The following is a 20105-nucleotide window of genomic DNA, read 5'->3' on the forward strand; positions in this document are numbered from 1 at the left end:
GGAGTCTTTCCATTGACTTCCATCTGCTTTGTATCAAGCCCTTTCAGAGATAATGAACTCTTCCAGATCCCATTGAAGTAAATAGGAGCTGTGGATTGGCAGCACCTCTGAACATCAGGCCACTTTTATTTAGGTGCCTAAAGATGGATTTACAGCCCTAATTTTACACACCTAAATTTTGACTTTAATGTCTTGTGTGCCTCATCCTATACTGAGGAATCTAAAACTTGCCTCACATGGGTGTTGTGTGGACAGATGTTTGTAAGGAGTTTTGAGATGCTTTGATAGAAGGAGCTGTAAGTGCAACGTTTTATTAACTCACTTCTTGAAATAGATAAAAGGAAATGGGGTCTGACTGTATTTTAGGTTTTTGATAGCAGCACTGTATTGCAGGGAAAGAAACATGAATGGAAGTTAATGAGAACTGATATGAAACACAGAGTTCTCACTGGCTGACTACAGCTTAACTCAGGTGAGGACATAGCCATACAAATTTTTAAAGGAGATTAATTACTTAGGGCCTGGTTTGAGGAGTAACTAGGAATGATGAGGATGAAATTAAGAAAAGAATAACACAGGCGGAATATTAAAAAAATGTTCTGAGAATGTGTTTGGTAAGACTGGGGGGAGGAGGTCCATCTCTTAGGGCCTTAGTAAATAAGTCTAGGAAAAAATAGATATTATACCTGAGAGGACAATCCTGCATTGACAAAGAGATGAATTACATTAATTTAAGAGGTCCTGTAATTTCCATATTGTGACCCCTTCCTCACATTGGTGAGCAGTTACTCATGAGGAGTCCCACTGAACATGAGTAAATGCTCCTCCATGTGAGTAAGAAAATCACACTCTGTTCCTTGCATGATATGAGCCATCAAATATTTATTTTTAAAGATCATTAACTATTTGGATGTTAATATTATTTGCCAGACCCAGGGCCGGCTTCAGCGTTTTTGCTGCCCCAAGCAGCAAAAAAAAAAAAAAAAAAGCCACGATCGGCGGCAATTCGGCGGCAGGGCCTTCCCTCCGAGAGGGACTAAGGGACCCGCCGCCGAATTGCCGCCGAAGACCCGGACGTGCCGCCCCTTTCTGTTGGCTGCCCCAACCACCTGCTTGCTGCGCTGGTGCCTGGAGCCGGCCCTGGCCAGACCTGTCTATTGCTAGAACAACTTAATCAAATACATTTAAATTTTGCAATATTTTTTAAAAGTTTGGTACTTCATGTCCAAAATCTGTTTGGGGTCCAACAAAGCACATATACACCACTGTCATCCCTGAGACATATACACCACTGTCCTCCCCCCATTCCTCAGCATTCTGCAGTCACTTATATTCTTGCCACTGGATTGACTTAAATGGGGTTGCATGAGCATAAAGGAGGGCAAAATATAGTCCAATATCTTTTTTAAGTATTGTATGCATCCTTTGCTGGGCTATTCTGATATTACCCATGATCTGAATATTGAAAGCAGTTAATGAAAACAGGTTACTGGATTATGCATGCACAGCATAGTAGGTGGTTTTACACCCATCAATAACACAGCTGCCCTGGTGACCAAAATAGCTTAGTCTACACTCTGCAGGACATTGTGGTCTGCAAAAAGGAGACAATTCTGGGATGTTGTTCAAGTGTGCACAAAATGCATGGAAAATCAGAAATAGTCTATGGCTCCGGTCTTGCACTTACCGTTACTTGTGCAAACAGTCCCCAATGTTGTGTTGTGAGTCAATGTGGACTACTCCCCTGAGTAAAGTGTTTGCAAGATCAGAGCCAATACCACTTTGATCTAATGGGGTGGTAGGATGGAATAAAACTTTTTAAAAAAAACCTAAATAAATGTACCTCCAAGGCTGAGTCACTGTATGGAAAAGTTTGATTTCAAACAAATTTTTATAACTAAATTGTAAATCTTAACTGTGGAACAGTATAATGGTGCCAGGATGCTTCCAGGGCTGGCCGTAGACCAAATGACAGCCCAGGTGAGGAGCGTCTTTGGCACCTCCTCCCATCTGGTTAAACTTTTGAATACGTATTTTTATTGCATTTGTAGTCCATTTCATGACTTTGATGCACGATTTGCACGCGTGATTCATCCCTGTCATAGAAGATGATAAATTTGCACACTATGATCTGTAAATCTGTATTTATTCATGCCATATATAAGCAAATAAAAAAATTCATTTCCTCTAAGCTTACAGAAACTTTTTAATTTTAAGAATAACTGAAATGTACTAACATCAATAAATTGAACTGTGCACCACGTTGGGTGGACTAGTATTAAATAGTGTTACAGTAGGTGACAGTCTTAAAATGTTAACCCTAGTCCTTTAGTTCAAAAGGTTGCTTTTCGCACCTTTGCCCTCACAAAGCATAGAGTCAGAGAGATCCAAAGACTGGCCAATGGCTCTTTAAAGCAATAAAATAGAAAGCGATGTCAGTGTCTCGTCAGCCATCATCACTCAAACAGCCTGAACTTCAAAAAGCTATGCTCACCACTCATGACTGTGACCGGCAGCATGAGCAGAATCCTCAAAGCTATCCACACTAGGAAAAGTGTCCTTCAGCACTGCATCATGAATGAATTGGAGAACTTGGAGTGGAGAGTGCTTCCCATTTGACAAAATGTGATGGATGTTGTCCAATTCAATATCTTTATCATTGACATCTGAACTATTCCCCAGGTGTCAGTGTCCAGTGAAGACCTGTAAAATTGTTTAAGAGTGTTTTCCTGTCTGCTGGCATACAAGAAAGCCCCCAGGTTTTTTCATGGTGCTTGATTTGTCTGAACCTTTCTTCAATAGACACTCGAGCAGTGTCAACAAGCGAGCAAAAAAACTGCCTCTTGAATTTTTCTTCAGCGCTTCCCATCACTTCATCTCTGCCCCCCCGTAATCAAACGGTCTCTTCTGTGGATGAATACAAGTTTCCTTGAAGACAGGCTCAACTCCTAAGTTTTCTACCATTTCTTTGGCAGCAGTGATGGCCTCTTCAAATCCACTGTCACTACAGGCCACAATGAAACGAGGGCAGCTTCTCATCAAAATGAACGGTTGCGATGTCCATCGACTGAGTTTGTAATATCTGGCTTACAACGATTACTTGGAACAGGATATCGTGCCAAACCACAATTGAGACCAGAAATTTGAAGTCAATTATATGGTTTGCCAGGCTTTGTGCCTCAGGTCTGATTCTGGCTTCGGCTTTATTCGACTGTGCCAGTTTCATCAGGGCGTTGTAAACCTCAGTCACTTGGTACCTCGCTGGCCTTACACTGTCAATGCTGCTCTCCCAGCGAGAGTCACTTTGTGGCTTCACGGTCAGATTTGTAACATTGTCCATGAGGATCTTTTACTTGATATCTGATGCTGAAAACTTGCAGTACTCCATCATCATTCTAGGAGGTTTGAGGAAAATGTTGTTCTCAGAAAGTCTGGAAGGTTCCACAAGATTCTATAAAGGTCCAGAACATTCTAGGAGGTTAGTGAACAATGAATCCACATAGGGAATACCTGAAACATGTTACTTCAAACATTCTATTTTCCCTTTTGTCGCTAACAACAAGAACAGCACCCCAAGCTGGGCGCCCCTCAAGCCGGGCACCTGGGTCACATGCCCCTAAATCTGGCCGTAGATGCCCCCATAATAAGAACACCAGTCTTGTTAGAGGTCTCGCTGTCCCCCGTTTTTAGCCTAAATGCAATTCTAGGTGACCGTCTCCCATCTTGCTGATTATCTGTAATATAGAGTTGTATTGTACAGAAGCAACATCAGCCCCAGGGTGACTGCCCCCATGGTGTCCCTGCATAAATTCACTCCATCCCCTTTCCGACCCCGTCTCTGCACCAGAAGAAGCGGAGTGATCCCGTGAACGCCACCCCCGCAGGGTATGCGGCGTCTCCATCCCTTGCCTCCTTCCCTGCGTGCAGTGGTATCTCCTGCATCTCCCCGTCGCGCTGCGGAGAGTAGTGCAGCCTGCGGAGCTCCTGGCTTTGCCCGCTTCCTGGCTGGCTCAGGTTTAGCTGGCTGGGAAGGTGCGAGCAGCGCAGCCGGGGAAGAGGCGGAGAGGGGGAGACAGAGGGGAACAAAGCGCAGAGGCAGCTGCAGGCTGCAGAGGAGCAGGCACAGGAGACGGCTGAGGGATGGCAGCGGGAAGGGGCTGGGGGCTGCTGGCGCTGTGCGGGGCGCTCAGTGCCTGCTGCTGGTTGCTGTGCGCCGGGGCGGCTGAGCAGGAGGCTGCCGCCGGGGCGAGCCGGCGGCGAAGGCTGAGCCAGGAGGACGGCATCTCCTTCGAGTACCACCGCTACCCGGAGCTGCGGGAGGCGCTGGTGGCCGTGTGGCTGCAGTGCCCCTCCATCAGCAGGATCTACACCGTGGGGCGAAGCTTCGAGGGAAGGGAGCTGCTGGTCATCGAGATTTCGGATAACCCCGGGAGACACGAGCCTGGTAACTACCACCCACCCTGCGCAGCCCTCTCCGCCCTGAGATCCCCTCTGCCTGAGCCAGCATTAGCCCTGCGTGGCTGGGAGGAGGGACAGGCACTGCCAGAGCCGCGGGGATCACGTCAATATCGCTTACAGGGCAGCGGGAATAACGGCAGGCTTAGCGCTGCCATGGGGGGATAGGCATCATCCCTAGCCCTGATAGGGAGATAGGAAGAATATACTGATTAGCAGTTCTTAGGCAATAGGAATACAGTAATAGTAGTACATGTAGGGCAATAGCAATCATGTAATATTAGGACTGTGGAAATAGTAATTAGTATAGCAAGGCTACATGAATCATTGAACAATTATTTCTTATAGGGGATAGGAATAATAGATTAGGCATAATAGTTACTTGTAGTGCTATAGACAGAATAGAATGACACTTACAGTGCTTTAAATGTTCAAAGCCTAGTAATAACATTATTATTAAAATCTTCGCTTTGCTAGCAGGGATAAATATATGGAAGCTTCTATCAGTCTTTTAGTTGTTTATGTTTTAAATTTTATCATTAAAATGAATGCTATATGATTAACATCCAATAAAAGTCATATTAGAAATCCCAGAAAACAATGACCCTGATCGGGGCTAAAAGATCTCCCTTTAATTCTGATTTATGAGGGACTACCATGTTCAGGCATATTGGAAGGAAATTACCTTCTTTATTTCCTGATCTAAACAAAATTACAATTTAAAATCTAACATGTCTGTGCAGAAATCTGGGTCACCTTTGAGTGTGTAAAATGCTGTGTTGTCTGTGGGAATGGTAGAAGCACATTGTTACAGCTAATGATTAGCAGTACCACCAATTATATTCTGGGGAGAGAAATTAACACCTTGTTATTATTTGTACTTACCTTTTGAGGTAGTTAAAGCAGGTGATTACAACTGACGTTTATAGTATATTGGTTTTATACGTGTATACACAATGCATTTCTAATCAGTGCAAGTTTACTCATTTGTATAACATTTATTTCCAAATATTGTGTTTTTAAAGGCCTAACCCTGAAAGGTGCTAAACAGCTGAGGCCTGATATATAGCCCTTTGCAGTCAATAGGAGTCTTTCCATTGACTTAATTAGGTTGGGGGCAGACCCACCCACATTAGCACTGATTTCAATGGGAGTTATGAGTGCTGAGCACCCATCAGGTTCAGGCCCCACATGGTTTGAGCTTTATCTTTAATTGTCTTTTTGACCTCAGGTAATTGTACCCCTGCCTGGCATTCTTTGGGAGTTACATTGCTTTTGACAGCACCATGACTATTGATAACCATGTTAAAAATGAGAGGTGGTAGGATATCTGACATAATAAAAAGGCAAAATAAGGGGGAAATACAGGATAACACTAGTATAGTTTTGGAATAAAATATAAATACCAAAATTGGAAGTGAGTTAAGGTATTTTATCATTGGTTTGGGGGCCATCTTGACAGCAAGCATGATATTTAAAATAAGAGGTAAGTATCATTGATTTATTATTTAATGTACACATTTGAATGATGTGCAGATGTTAGTATGGCTTTCTGAGAGTTATTGCTTTTTATTATTATGTATTTATCCAGCATTCATTCAATCTACTTAAAATGGGAAGAAAAAGACAATTTTACATATTGTGGGGTGGGAGAATATAATTCACATGGAAGCTCTGATCCTGCCCCTTTTGAACTCACTGGAGGCTTTGCTACTGACGTCAGTGGAAGCAGGATCAGGCTCTATATCAGTTCCTTACTTCGTCCTTTAACAAAAATGTTTTAATAGACCACGGATAGGGAGCTTTCTTTGGGATTGATCCTGTAAATGACTGCAATGAACACTGAGGATGTTCACCACCTCATAGGAGGATCCCCTTACTGTAATTAAAATGTTCACACTGAACATATTATTTGAGAACCTCTGATTCATATATGTGTAATATGACATATCCTAGCAAGTTGTAGCAGCCACTGCTGCAAATGTGTATTTTTTTCCCTAAAGATTAACCAGGATTTAAACTGTGAGAGTTTATTGTTGGATAAAAGCCTTAAGGTCTGATTCTGCAAGGTGCTAAGGCACCTCTTGAGAGGTGCTGAGCTCCCTTTACGTTCAGTTGCATTCAAGAAGCACTTGAATCCTTGCAGGATTTTCTTAGGACGTCTAGAGAGTAATATCTTGTGTCTGGATATATACAGTAACTAAGGGCTCGAACCAAAGCCCATTGAAATAATTGGATAAACTACTAATGACTTCAATGGACTTTGGATCAGACCCTGACTGCCTAAATACTATTAATGGGCATTTTAGAAATGTGTTCAGTAATAATAAAAATGCTAGAAACTTTCTTCAGATTAGTAAACAATGTCACTTTTTATTTTCCTGTGTATGCCTTTGTGATATATATAGCAAAAGAAGTGGAGCCCTGTATCAACCCTGCCAGAAAATGTGAGTATGATTCTGCAACCCTTACCTATGTGAGTAATCCTTGCTTACATCAGGAGTCCCCACTGAATTCTTTAGAGGGTGAAGACTAGTCACATGAGTAAGGATTATTCATGTAATTAAGGTTTGCAGGATCAGGCCCTATTTGATTTATTTTAAGCTATCATTAAATTACGATTTACAGAATTTTGTGACACACTTCGGAGTTGTGATCCAGCCTGTCCTTACAATAAAAATACCCTGAGTCATTGTTTTTTTTTTTTTAAACATAGTGGCCAATAGGGCAGTGATCTGCAGAGAGCTGATAACTGTAGAGACCTGATAAGAATGCTAGGCTACCCTTTGAATTATCCAGTCAGCTGCTGCAGCAATACAAACAATTTCTGTCTGGGTGCATACTTCAGGAAGTTCACATTTCTTAAAGAAACTCTGATTATACCCTTGAGTTGCAAAAGTAGCATATAAGTAAAAGCTGTACAGAATCTATTTGTGTTGTTGGTTTTAATGACCGTGAAGGAATAAAGAAGCACAAAACAGGACACCCTTTGATTTATTGTGTGAAGCTGAACCAAAAGGTTGGTTGCCAACTTTCTAATGGCACAAAACCGAACACCCTTGCCCCGCCCCTTCTTTGAGGCCCCACCCTGCTCACTCCATCCCCCCCTCCCTCCGTCGCCTCGCTCTCCTCCACTCTCACTCACTCGCTCATTTGCACTGGGCTGGGGAGGGTCCCTTTTTGACTGGGTGTTCTGTTGAAAACTGGACACCTGGCAAACCATAATCTTTGTCAAATTCTTTTATATATATAAACACACATCAGCAGGCAGATGTCATGTAAACACAGGCATCAATATATGCACACAGGCACAATGTGCATAAGCATGTGCATCAACCTGTGGTTTTAAGGAATTATTCATGAAAGGAAACAATTTAATTTAGGTGCAATATAAGAAAACATGTGAAAAATGGAAAGGACATTTATGTAAGCATGTATTAAATTACTCAAGCAACTGGAATGATTCTTTAAGACCTCATATTTGCTGGGATAAAAATAAATTAAGAGGTTTTTTTAAAACCCATAATATGCACATTAGAAACAAGAATGGCTCTTTAGGAACAAATCTGGTTTCTTGCATAAGTGTAGGAAGTATCTTGGCAATCCTTTTAAAAAAAACACAGATTATGCACTAGAAAACAAGAATGACTTTTTCTGAACTGTTCCCATAGATCTGCTAAATGTTAAAGGTAGGAGAATGCCAGGTTTTACTTTGCCAAAAGTTTCTGATTGTGAATTAAACACTAGCAGAATGTGTTGCATTTTGTGCAATCCTGAATACTATACAACGTAAGCGATTTAGGGTGAAATGTTTTTCTGTGATTCTCTTATGATCCATGACCATGAGACTGGATTCTGACTAAAAGGGAAATAAATGTACTTTTGATGGTGGCAGTTCCTTTTTGAGTACTACAGAACTCAAACAGGAGATTAGAGCCCATTGCCACTGTCAGAAAAGGCATGGCTGAATAAGGAGAAGTAAAACCAGGAGATGAAAATTCCTGGAACTCTAACAAAGAGTTTCAGATAGAGAGGGGAGTCAACATTGGTAGTATCTAATACAGCAGTATGCTAAAGGAGATGGAGAAGGAACCAGAGTCAGCTGAAAGCAAACCATTGATCTAGAAGGGCAGTTTTATTGCTGTTAAGGTGGTGGAAGCTGAACCCAGTCTAGAAATGATCAAGGACATTGTTTTGGGAGAATTGGTTAGGTGGGAAAAGACAACTTTCTCCAACTTCTTGCTAAAAATGGTAAAAGTGAAGATGGGACAGTAGGTAGTGAGGTGTGGGAAATTCTGGGGCAATGGTTGGTGATATAGTATGCCTGAAACTATCAGGGAAGCTGACAATAAATAACTGAATATTACTGTGATGGGGGATAACAGGTGAAAATCTGGCCCCATTGAAGTCAATGACAAAACTCCCATTGACTTCAAAAGGGCTACGGTTTCATGCAATGTTTCTTCCCTCTTTTGTACAATGCTTTGAGATCTTCAGATGAAAGGTGTGTGTGAAGGGTACCTCGTTATTTTATTATATAGAGGGCCTTGGTTGAGAGGCTAAAGGAGGCAAGGTGAAAGGAAAAAGTATGGCATTGCTTTTTCTTTAATGATTGTATGTACTCTCTCCATCTTGTGTATGAAAAAAGCATTCTGTTTATTAATTAAACTAACAAACAAAAAAACCTAACAGTATTTTGCTGTAATTCAGTTGCAGGATAAATTTGCGTATTGTTCTAAGGATTTTACAGGGTTTCCCTTCAGTTTAAAAAGAAAACCGATGGGCTTAGCCCAGGGCCGGTGCAACCCATTAGGCGACCTAGGCGGTTGCCTAGGGCGCTAACATTTGGGGGGCGGCAACCGCGGCAGCCGGATCTTCGGCTGCCCCGGTCGTCGGCGGTATTTCGGGGGCGGGACCTTCCGCCGCCTCTGTTGGGGGCGGGACCTTCCGCCGCCGAGGGCAGCAAAAAAGCTGGCGGCGCACCTGGCTTAGCCTCTGGAAATATGATCTCCAAGGGGACAAACACAATAGATGCAGATGGAATCTTTGTGACTGGGGATAGTCAAATCCTATGCAGAAGATTTTATCTGGTAATAGCAATGATATAGAGAGGCTGATGTTGCACCATTGAAGTCAATGGGAATTTTGCCATTGATTTCAATGAGAGCAGGATCAGATCCATATCATCCAAGAGAATAGGTTTCTGGGCCCTGTAACCATAACTTGTACAGTTAACTAATAATATATTACTACAGCATTTTGTGACTAAAATTTAAGTTAATAAGTAATCAAAACCTATTTCCATTGTTTCTCAACCATCAATCTCCTGATCCTAGTCCTCACTGAGGCAAAGCTTTTAGTGATTTCACCATGAATTTTGCCCGAGGAAGGAACAAGAAAGTGCAGGAACAGGAACTAGCTCTGTACCTTATTGCTCTGCTTAGTGCACCTGAGAAAATGGGTAGGCTGGGGCAAAGGTGTCTCTGTGTCTAAATAAGTGGCCTGATTTTTTCAGAAGTGCTTAGCAACCAGCAGATCGCGTATAGGTGCTTAAATGTGGATTAGGAGTCTAACTTTTGGCATCCATTTTTTGGCAGTCTTGACCCTAAATAACAAAACCTAAATGTGGGCACTATAGTTATTTGCACCTGCAAAAATTTAGGTACAAAAAAAGAGAAGCCTCTTTCAAGCTGGACTAAAAATCAGGCCTACAATATATTTTAACAAACAGAGCAAATAAAGCTACTGCCAGCCAGCAAAAAAGCACATACCCGATGCTTAAGATGTCACCAGAGAGTCTATTTCACAACTGTGACATCAGCAGAAAATACAACCTTTTCTCCCAAAGATTGTAAAGTTGACAGTGAGTGATAGATTACTTGGCAAAATTGCCTGTGACATTAGAATTTTACTGCTTCATAACGACCCATTTCATAATGATTTTAAATCAGTTTGTAAGTTTAAAAGACTACACAAATTTTAGAAAAATGGTGATAAGTTTTATCATACAAAAAACAAGCAAATATGGGGGAGGACAGAATGATCTTTAGCACACTGTATGAGTAATATTCTGTGCTGCGTCTCCTAAGAGATGTAGCACAGGAGGAACGGAGGTGGGGTATGTGTGTGGAAGGTGGCTTTTTGCTATCTTTGTGCCATATGTGCTTGTGTGGGGGCTAAAATGCATCCAGCATAAATTAAAGCAGCCTATTTTAATTTATGGGAGCCTTTCCCCTGGCTGCCTCTGGGCTGGGCGGCAGCCAGGAATCCCCTGGTCCACCATCTCCTACTTCTAGGCCCACACCTACTTTGGGGCTTTTTGAGAGGGCACTTAAATTGGCTTTATGCTGCTCCTGAACTGAGGAAATTCTCCTTTGGCCCATTTAACCTGTTTAAAGCTGCTATCCACTGCCGGAGTAGTGTATATGTACCAAGGCAGGGGCTAGACCTGGGCAAAATTTATGTCAGGTTCAGCAACACCAAAATGTTTTGCAAATTCATGAAGATTCCACAGATTGTTCATTTAAATCTCCCAGCTCCCCCATTTAAAAAAAAAATCAAAATATGCCCTGTCAACATTTTCAAAATGAAAATTTTCAGTTTTTTGGTTTGAAGTGACATTTTGTTTCAAAATTTCCTTTAATGTTTTATTTTTTTTAAATAGAAAAATATTTAAAAATGGTCCACATTGAACAAAATAGTTCATTTAAATGAACTCAAAATGATTTTTTAAATGTTTTTGATACACTAAAATTTTGGACAATTTTTGTTTTCAGTCCAATCTGGAATTATTTTTTTTCTGACTTTTCGAAATTACCATGATTCACTCAGCTCTGGAAGGGACTAGGATCCCACCTGTGAATTTAATTAAAATACTTCTTAAAATCTTGACTGAATTGATCAGAAGTGTATAAAACATCTTACAGGAAAACTTTGAATTAGGCAATAATGAATACATCATTTTAGGCTAATGTTGACAATAGAAACCACTTAAGCCTCATTTTCTTGGTTACCATGAAGTCATCAGAACATCAGATATTATTATTTATAGCCTTATTGTTTACAGTTAATTGCACTTCATTGTATAGTATTTTGTTCCTTTCTGTTTCTGTCTCTGTCAGTCTCTCTCCATCTAGAAATAGAAATCCCATGTGTTATTTGATAAGATCTATTATTATCTCCTGTTTTGGTGAAGCATTAATGCAAATTGAATATGGCAAGTGACTTGTTTTTAACACTGGACATTAGAGAAAGGCTCATTTTATTATATCTTTAATGTTTAAACAGACAACACTTTTTGTTAAGTGATAGTGTTTAGCATCATCTTGCTGCAGAGAGGTCATGGAGAACATGGGGCCAGTCTCCTATATGCAAGAGCACCGATGGTGGAAACTGAGGTTATATTTCTCAAAGTGCACTGTAAAGCCAGGGAAATTACAAATACAATAAAGACAGGAACACAAAGAAAATACTTGGACGTATCTTGAGTATAAGAGGTGCTACAGAGTCACCAAATTACTCCATATTTTCTCTGTAATTTGTTGTTCAGTTTGTCCTTCTATAGCACCTTATCATTTGCAATCCTCTTAAAACATGTGCCAGCCTTCAGCCAACATCTCCCACAGTGACTCTTTCCACCTTCCTGTTTCTTAGTGCTGATCTTCCCTCTTCTGAACTGGGACACTGTTTTCCCCCCCCATTCTTCCCTACTTTCACTGAAAATAATTCCAAGGCAAACAAACATTTTTGTTGTCATACGGACACACACATGCTCTGAAAATGGTACCACTGCCAAAAATATCCAGTCTCATTCTCATTTAAAAGAAAGCACCAGAATTGTCTGGGGGGGAAAAAAATCAACCAAAGCCTGGGAGGTGCTGAGCATCTGTAGTTCCCAATTAAACTGGAGATTTGTCTTTATAGAAATAAAATCCTACAATAATACAGGCCCAGATCATACCCAAGGATCTGCACCCAGATCTCCTTTGTTTGTGTGGAAAGGAGAAGGTTACTATCTCTGTGGAAGTCCTCTTCTCTTTCCCACCCACCCCTGCACTCTGCAGGTCCAGAGAATTTGTTCATTGTGAGGGAGTTGAAAATGAGGAGGGCTAGTCTGTGGCCTCAGGGGAACAACCAGCAGCTGTATTAATTTTCCTGTGAAACCGCCTCTGTGCTGGCACAACTGAGTAAACTGGGGAGTCCTGGGGCAAGTATTGGCGAGGAGAGTTCCCAGCAGCATGATTTTAATGGATCCCAGAACTAGTGTGGGATGGCAATATATCCTTAGCAGATTCCATAATGTACATGGATCTCTTGAGATCTGCAGGGTTTGTGAGCCAGACTCCTGGTTTCTTCAATGAAAGAACAACCTCCCTGCAACAGAGAAGTGTGGAGTTCACTCCAAAACGGGAAATGCAGAGTTTCCAAGCTCTTACATGGATATTTCCACACAATCACAATCTGCCCCATAATGTTTTAGTAACACTTGTTGAGGTTTAGTTATTCCAGTTCTGTTGGAGTCAAATTTTGAGCAGCCTCATGTGAAACATTTAGTACAAATTATTTAATGAGATAATTTGCATATAACAATAAACTTCCGTTTATGATCAGCACTTCCTGCACCAAACAGTGGTGAGGGTAAGTCATGAAGCAGCACAGAATTTGGCAGCTGTAGTCATAGCTGGGGTAGGTAGGTGGATGCCTGAAAACGGATGGGGCCAATAGTGAGCCTTTACCTTCTGCCAACTCTTCAGCTTGCTTCTGCTGCCTCCTTCCCTTCCTGGGGCTTGCTGCTTTTCCCATACTCACATCCAGCAGGAGGAGCAGTGAGATGAGAGAAATATGGCTGCCGTGTTGCTTGCTTAGTAGGCACCATCCTAGTTGCTTGCAGCAATTCTTGGCCATTCCGTTCTCTCAGCTGGATGCATAGGATCTCAGTTGGGCTGCAGGAATGTGTGACACATGGCAGCAGCCTTGCTATTCCATGGAGGACCCAGTCTTTCTGCCTGATGACAAATTAGGACAGGAAGAAAGAAATTCACTTCCAATAAGAGGAAACAGGTCATTCTGAATGCTCCTTTTAGATAAGTTGTACTCTGTACTGAATTATTTTTTTCCATATATATCTTTGTTTTTGTTTTCTCTGTAGTCAGATAGCAATATGCAGCCCTTACCTAAAGATTTTGTGCGCCTCCAGCTTCAGTCCCCTTTTCTGTGTAGCTCAGCACAATCCTTCATCCATGTTTCCTGCCTGAAATCTCTAGATCAGTGGTTTCAACCTTTTTTTGTTTGTGGACCCCTAAACAATTTCAAATGGAGGTGTGGATCCCTTTGGAAATCTTAGACGTAGTTAGGGTTAGTTGGTGAAAGGAGAGAGGTAGCTAAGGAAAGCTTTAAGTGTATGGTAGATGGAAGGGGAGGCGGGGGGATGGAGTTGAAGGAACACTAGATTTGTTGGGGCATATTATTTGTCTTCTTTTAAAACTCCTAAACATCATCTGCCTATGAAGAAAACTGGTCCCCATATGTGGCATTGGGAAGGAATTCTCCCCCAGATCAGATTATTGGGGACGTTGGGAGTTTTCATCTTCCTCTGCAGCTTGTGGGAAAGGGTCACTTAGTAGGATCATCTGGGCATGTGTCATTTAATTAATTCCTTGCCATTGCAGGCAGGGCCGTCCTTACCCATACACAAAGTACCCAGCTGCGTAGGGCACCAGAAAATTTGGGCACCAAATTTCCTGGTGCCCTGTGCAGCTGTGTGCTGCTCCAGATCCTGCTCTGGCTCTTCCCCAGGCCCCCGCCCTGCTCCGCCCCCGCCCCACCCCAGCCCCGCCTCTTCCCACCCCTGCTCTGCCCCAGCCCCGCCCCCACTCCCCTGAGCTCAGTAGCATGGCCGGGTCTCCACTCACTGGCGGCGGGAAGTGCAGAACTGGCCCCAGCCGTGCTGCCAGTGAGTGCTGGGGGTTGGTTCCCTCCTGGCCCCCAAGCCAGCTCCTCCCCGCTCCTCCCCTGCAGAGACCTGCCCCCCTATGGGGGGCTTCGTAGGGCCCCAGAATAGCTAGGGACAGCCCTGATTGCAGGGTCCTCGGGCATTGGCGTGCCTTACCACCGGTCCCGTTCTCTGTCAATAATTTGGCTGCTGGGGGCTTTCGTCTAGTTCTGGTTGTTGGCTTAGTGTGGGGCTGGCTGGGTGGTGCTGGTGGCCTATGATATAGAGGAGATCATACTAGACCAGGGGTAGGCAACCTATGGCATGCGTGCCGAAGGCGGCACGTGAGCTGAGTTTCAGTGGCACTCACACTGCCCGGGTCCTGGCCACCGGTCCGGGGGGCTCGACATTTTATTTTAATTTTAAATGAAGCTTGTTAAACATTTTAAAAACCTTATTTACTTTACATACAACAATAGTTTAGTTATATCTTATAGAAAGAGACCTTCTAAAAACATTAAAATGTATTACTGGCACGCGAAACCTTAAATTAGAGTGAATAAATGAAGACTCGGCACACCGCTTCTGAAAGGTTGCTGACCCCTGTACTAGACGATCTGGTAGTCCTTTCTGGCATTAAACTCTATGACTAAACCAGATATGCTTAAAGGAAAGACCATTCTACCATCGGGGGAAATAATCAGGACAGATTCTAACTTGCTTAAAAACAAAATATCCAGAGTGCTCTGTTTCTCCTATTGAACTTAGTAGCGAGATAATTTATATTGTTTATGCAGTAAGATGACTGCCACCATGTTAGCAAACTCAGGGAGTTGGTAGGCAAAATCCCATGGGAAGCAAGTCTAAGGGGAAAAACAATTGAAGGCAGTTGGCAGTTTTTCAAACAGACATTATTAAGGGCACAAGAGCAAACTATCCCACTGCATAGGAAAGATAGGAAGTATGGCAAAGACCACCCTGGCTTAGCCAGGAGATCTTCAATGATCTAAAACTCAAAAAAGAGTCCTACAAAAAGTGGAAACTCAGTCAAATTACAAAGGATGAATATAAACAAATAACACAAGTATATAGGGACAAAATTAGAAAAGCCAAGGCACAAAACGAGATCAAACTAGCTAGGGACATAAAAGGAAACAAGAAAACATTCTACAAATACATTAGAAGCAAGAGGAAGACCAAGGACAGAGTAGGCCTGTTACTCAATGAGGAGGGAAAGATAATAACAGAAAATATGGAAATGGCAGAGGTGCTTAATGACTTCTTTGTTTCAGTTTTCACCAAGAAGGTTGGTGGCGATTGGACGTCTAACATAGTCAATGCCAGTGAAAATGACGTAGGATCAGAGTCTAAAATAGGGAAAGAACAAGTCAAAAATAAGTTAGATGTCTTCAAATCACCAGGGCCTGATTAAATGCATCCTATAATATTCAAGGAGCTGACTGAGGAGATATCTGAGCCATTAGCAATTATCTTTAAAAAGTCATGGAAGATGGGGGATATTCCAGAAGACTGAAAAGGGCAAATACAGTGCCCATCTATAAAAAGTGAAATAAGGACAACCCGGGGAATTACAGACTAGTCATATTAACTTCTGTACCCGGAAAGATAATGGAGCAAATAATTAAGCAATCAGTTTGCAAACACCTAGAAGATAATAAGATGATAAATAACACTCAGCAAGGATTTGTCAAGAACAAATAATGTCAAACCAACCTAATAGCTTTCTTTGACAGGGTAACAAGCCTTGTGGATGGGAGGAAGTGGTAGATGTGGTATATCTTGACTTTAGTAAGGCTTTTGATACTGTCTCGCATGACCTTCTCATAAACAAACTAGGGAAATACAACCTAGAGGGAGCTACTATAAGGTGGGTGCATAACTGGTTGGACAATCATTCCCAGAGAGGTTATTAGTGGTTCACAGTCATTCTGGAAGGGCATAACAAGTGGGGTCCTGCAGGGATTGGTTCTGTGCCTGGTTCTGTTCAATATCTTCATCAATGATTTAGATAATGGCATAGAGAGTACACTTATAAAGTTTGCGGACAATACCAAGCTGGGAGGGGTTGCAAGTGCTTTGGAAGATAGGATTAAAGTTCAAAATGATCTGGACAAACTGGATAAATGGTCTGAAGTAAATAGGATGAAATTCAATAAGGACAAATGCAAAGTACTCCACTTAGGAAGGAACAATCAGTCGCACACATACAAAATGGGAAATGACTGCCTAGGAAGGAGTACTGTGGAAAGGGATCTGGGGGTCATAGTGGATCACAAGCTAAATATGAGTCAAAAGTGTAACACTGTTGCAAAAAAAGCAAACATAATTCTGGGATGTATTAGCAGGAATATTGTAAGCAAAACACAAGAAGTAATTCTTCTACTCTACTCCGCATTGATTAGGCCTCAACTGTAGTATTGTGTCCAGTTCTGGGTGCCACATTTCAGGAAAGAGGTGGACAAATTGGAGAAAGTCCAGAGAGAAGAGCAACAAAAATGATTAAAGGTCTAGAAAACATGACCGATGATGGAAGGTTGAAAAAATTGGGTTTGTTTAGCCTGGAGAACAGAAGACTGAGAGGGGACGTGATAACAGTTTTCAAGTACATAAAAGGTTGTTACAAGGAGGAGGGATAAAAATTGTTCTTCTTAACCTCTGAGGATAGGACAAGAAGCAATGGGCTTAAATTGCAGCAAGGCCGGTTAGGTTGGACATTAGGAAAACCTTCCTAACTGCCAGAGGGGTTAAGCACTGGAATAAATTGCCTAGGGAGGTTGTGGAATCTCCATCATTGGAGATTTTTAAGAGCAGGTTGGACAAACACCTGTCAGAGATGGTCTAGGTAATACTTAGTCCTGCCTTGAGTGCAGGGGACTGAACTAGATGACCTCTTAAGGTCCCTCCCAGTTCTATGATTGTATGTGTTGAGTGAGCATAGGTGCTGGAACTAGAGGTGGTGGGGGTGCTGCCGCACCCCCTGGCTTGAAGTGGTTTCCATCATATACAGGGTTTACAGTTTGGGTCAATGGCTCTCAGCACCCGAGCTATACAAATTGTTCCAGCACCCCTGTGAGCGAGGTGGTGAATGTAGTTTAATTTTGTAAGACATGCCAACTTAATTGCTTTTTGAAAAAAAATTACATATTTAGAAAGTTTTGTAAATTTAGAGGCATTTTCCTTCAAACAAAAAGGGAAAACAGTTTTATCAGAACAAAAAGTGTATGTGTGGGGGTACTTTCAGTAATGCGCTCCCCACAACAGCCCATCAAGGAAAGGGAAAGAGCTAGACATTGCTAAGCATTATTTTACTTTGTTTTTAAACATTTGTGAATTCATCCAAAAGTTTTATTGTTTGTAGTGTAAGAGCACTTTTAAAGTTCAATTAAAAACAGAAGTATGTAGAACACATGATAATTTCAAGAGCCAAACTGTGTGCTGGGATGGACTTGCAGAACTCCCACTCAAATCCAGGGGCCATGAAAGGCATATTTGTGTGCAGAGTTTCAACCAAAGTGAGCAATTTAGGACTCTGATTGTGCAAAGACTTACACACGTGCTTAACTGTATGTACTAGGGGTAGTTCCATTGAAGTCAGTGGATCTATTCACCATGTGTAAGGTTAGGCCTGCACATAAGTTTTTGCAGGATCAGGGCCTAGTATTTTTATTCCCAAGTTATACTTCTGGTCAAGGTGTTTAATTACCTCAGTTTTTATTCAGATCATAATGAAAAAGGGACCTTACCTCTATTTTTATTCAGATCATAATGAAAAAGGGATCATAGAGCCATATTGGCAGCTCTGTATGCTACTTGGGAAGCCCCTAGGCTGGCGTATTTCTCAGGGGCTGAATCCAACCATTTTACAGCCCCTTTACTTTGCTGCATAAAGGGGGGACAGACTGTAGCCAAGAATCAGTGCCCAGATCTCCATAAAGGGCATTACTTTGCACCATTGACTCCAGTGGGGATTTTGCTAGAGAATTCATAAAAATCAGGTCTAGGCCCTAGCATATTATGGAGAACTGTGAGTTCTCTGTTCAGAATCTGCTATTGATAGTCAGATGGTTTTTGAAAGAGTTGATTATGTTGACTTGGTTTCTCAGGGGTGATACAGTTATCACTACCTCCATATCTGCAGAATTCATTAGGAATTTCTAACAAAAAACAAAAGGCAAGCCTGTTGTGTCATTGAGCTGGACAGTCAGAACAAACCTGGTGTTGTACGGTGGTTAGACTAATGTGAACTCTAGGTCATTAGTAGCATGAGTTTTATAAAGTGTGATGATTTTCTAAGGCATCATGAAGCACTTGATGAAAAGTAGCAGAATACAGTTATGTGTTTCACAGAATATGATCTTGCTATTGTGTTAATTTTCCTTATGTGAGAAATTTACTGCTATAAAAATTAATTCCTTTTATCCAGGAGCAGTTCTGTATTCCATAATTACTTGATCAGTTTCTTGATACTTTAATTAAGGCATGTGATGAGACACGAGGCCAATGCCTGAAAGTCTGGCCCTCATTTTTGCTGGCATGAAAAAGCGGGGTACAAGTTTGTGTCTGCAAAAATGGAGCCCAAGTTAAGCCAGGCAACCCAGTCTGGAAATTTGGCACTACACATATAGTCATGCAACACATTTGTGGTGAGGTAAAGAAACAAATAATATTGCTTTATGTGCTTGCTTTGGGCTGCATGCTACTAATAAACCATGTATGATACTTTCTCTATATGGTAAATTCTTAATCTTATATCCAATGTCCTTTTTCTTAGCAGGATCTCTTTAAACAAAATTCTGACATGCATGGCACGATAGAGCTCTAACAAAGGTATTTCTAAAGATATACAATGGGGAAGATGGAGTACAGTGGGAAAGGGGATTGTAGCTACCAAATGTATGTGGAATCAAGAAAAAGAAGTGAAAAGAAAAGTGTGTAATTTAAGGCTGCCAATTCAGTTAATCAATATGATGATTAGAAGTACTGGGCATTAGTGAAAAGGATGTATTCATTTTGAAACAAGTTCCTGGGATGAAATCCTTGCCCCTTTGAAGTTGATGGTAAAATTCCCATTAAGTTCAGTGGGAGTAGGATTTCATTCCCAATCTCTGGTAACCTACTTCATAGTATTGTGAGTTGAGTGAGGACATCTACTAGAAGACAGTGGGGACTTGAAGGGCTTGAGACCTGGACAGTACTGAGCCCAGAAAATAGAATGGTAGCAGGGTTTGTAGGTATTTTTTTGCAGTGAAAACAACATAAATCATTGTTAGCTCTTATGACAAATCTATATGATGAATAAGTAGTGACATACTGTGGATGTGTGGTTGGGGGTTCAGAGTGTCTGCAGGATCAATAATCCCAAACATATGAGCTGATTTACCCAGAATGCCTCTAGGGTTACTGGAGGTGTGCATAGTGGAGTGGGAGCTTTGCCATCCTATGGCTGGTGTAGGGGATTGAGGATGGGGCTTTGCCTCACCTCTTTGAGATGTCTAATACTGGCAAGGGTGCTAGACTGACTCAACTCCCTGTTGCTACTGTGTCTAGTCCCTGCCCACAGAGAGAAGGCTTCCTCTGTCCTTCCTTTCCTTTTGTGTACCTCTGTATGGCTAGCCAAATCTTGTCATTGGTAAATGACAAGACATTTGTTTGAGGAAGCACTGCAGTATTTGATCCAACATGTGGCCACTCATTAGAG

The 20105-nt window shown here is 41.8% G+C and overlaps 1 protein-coding gene across 1 annotated transcript in view; it reads left to right on the forward strand.

The window, feature by feature from the left end:
* Window positions 1-4140: 4140 nt before the first annotated feature.
* Window positions 4141-20105, forward strand: part of CPE (carboxypeptidase E) — a 97116-nt gene continuing 81151 nt past the window's right edge. The window contains exon 1 of the mRNA XM_065405176.1: window positions 4141-4444. Within this exon, the coding sequence (XP_065261248.1) occupies window positions 4141-4444 (304 nt within the window). The remainder of the gene's footprint in view (window positions 4445-20105) is intronic.

This window comes from Emys orbicularis, chromosome 5, assembly GCF_028017835.1.
Source record: "Emys orbicularis isolate rEmyOrb1 chromosome 5, rEmyOrb1.hap1, whole genome shotgun sequence".
Taxonomy (NCBI): Eukaryota; Metazoa; Chordata; order Testudines; family Emydidae; genus Emys; species Emys orbicularis.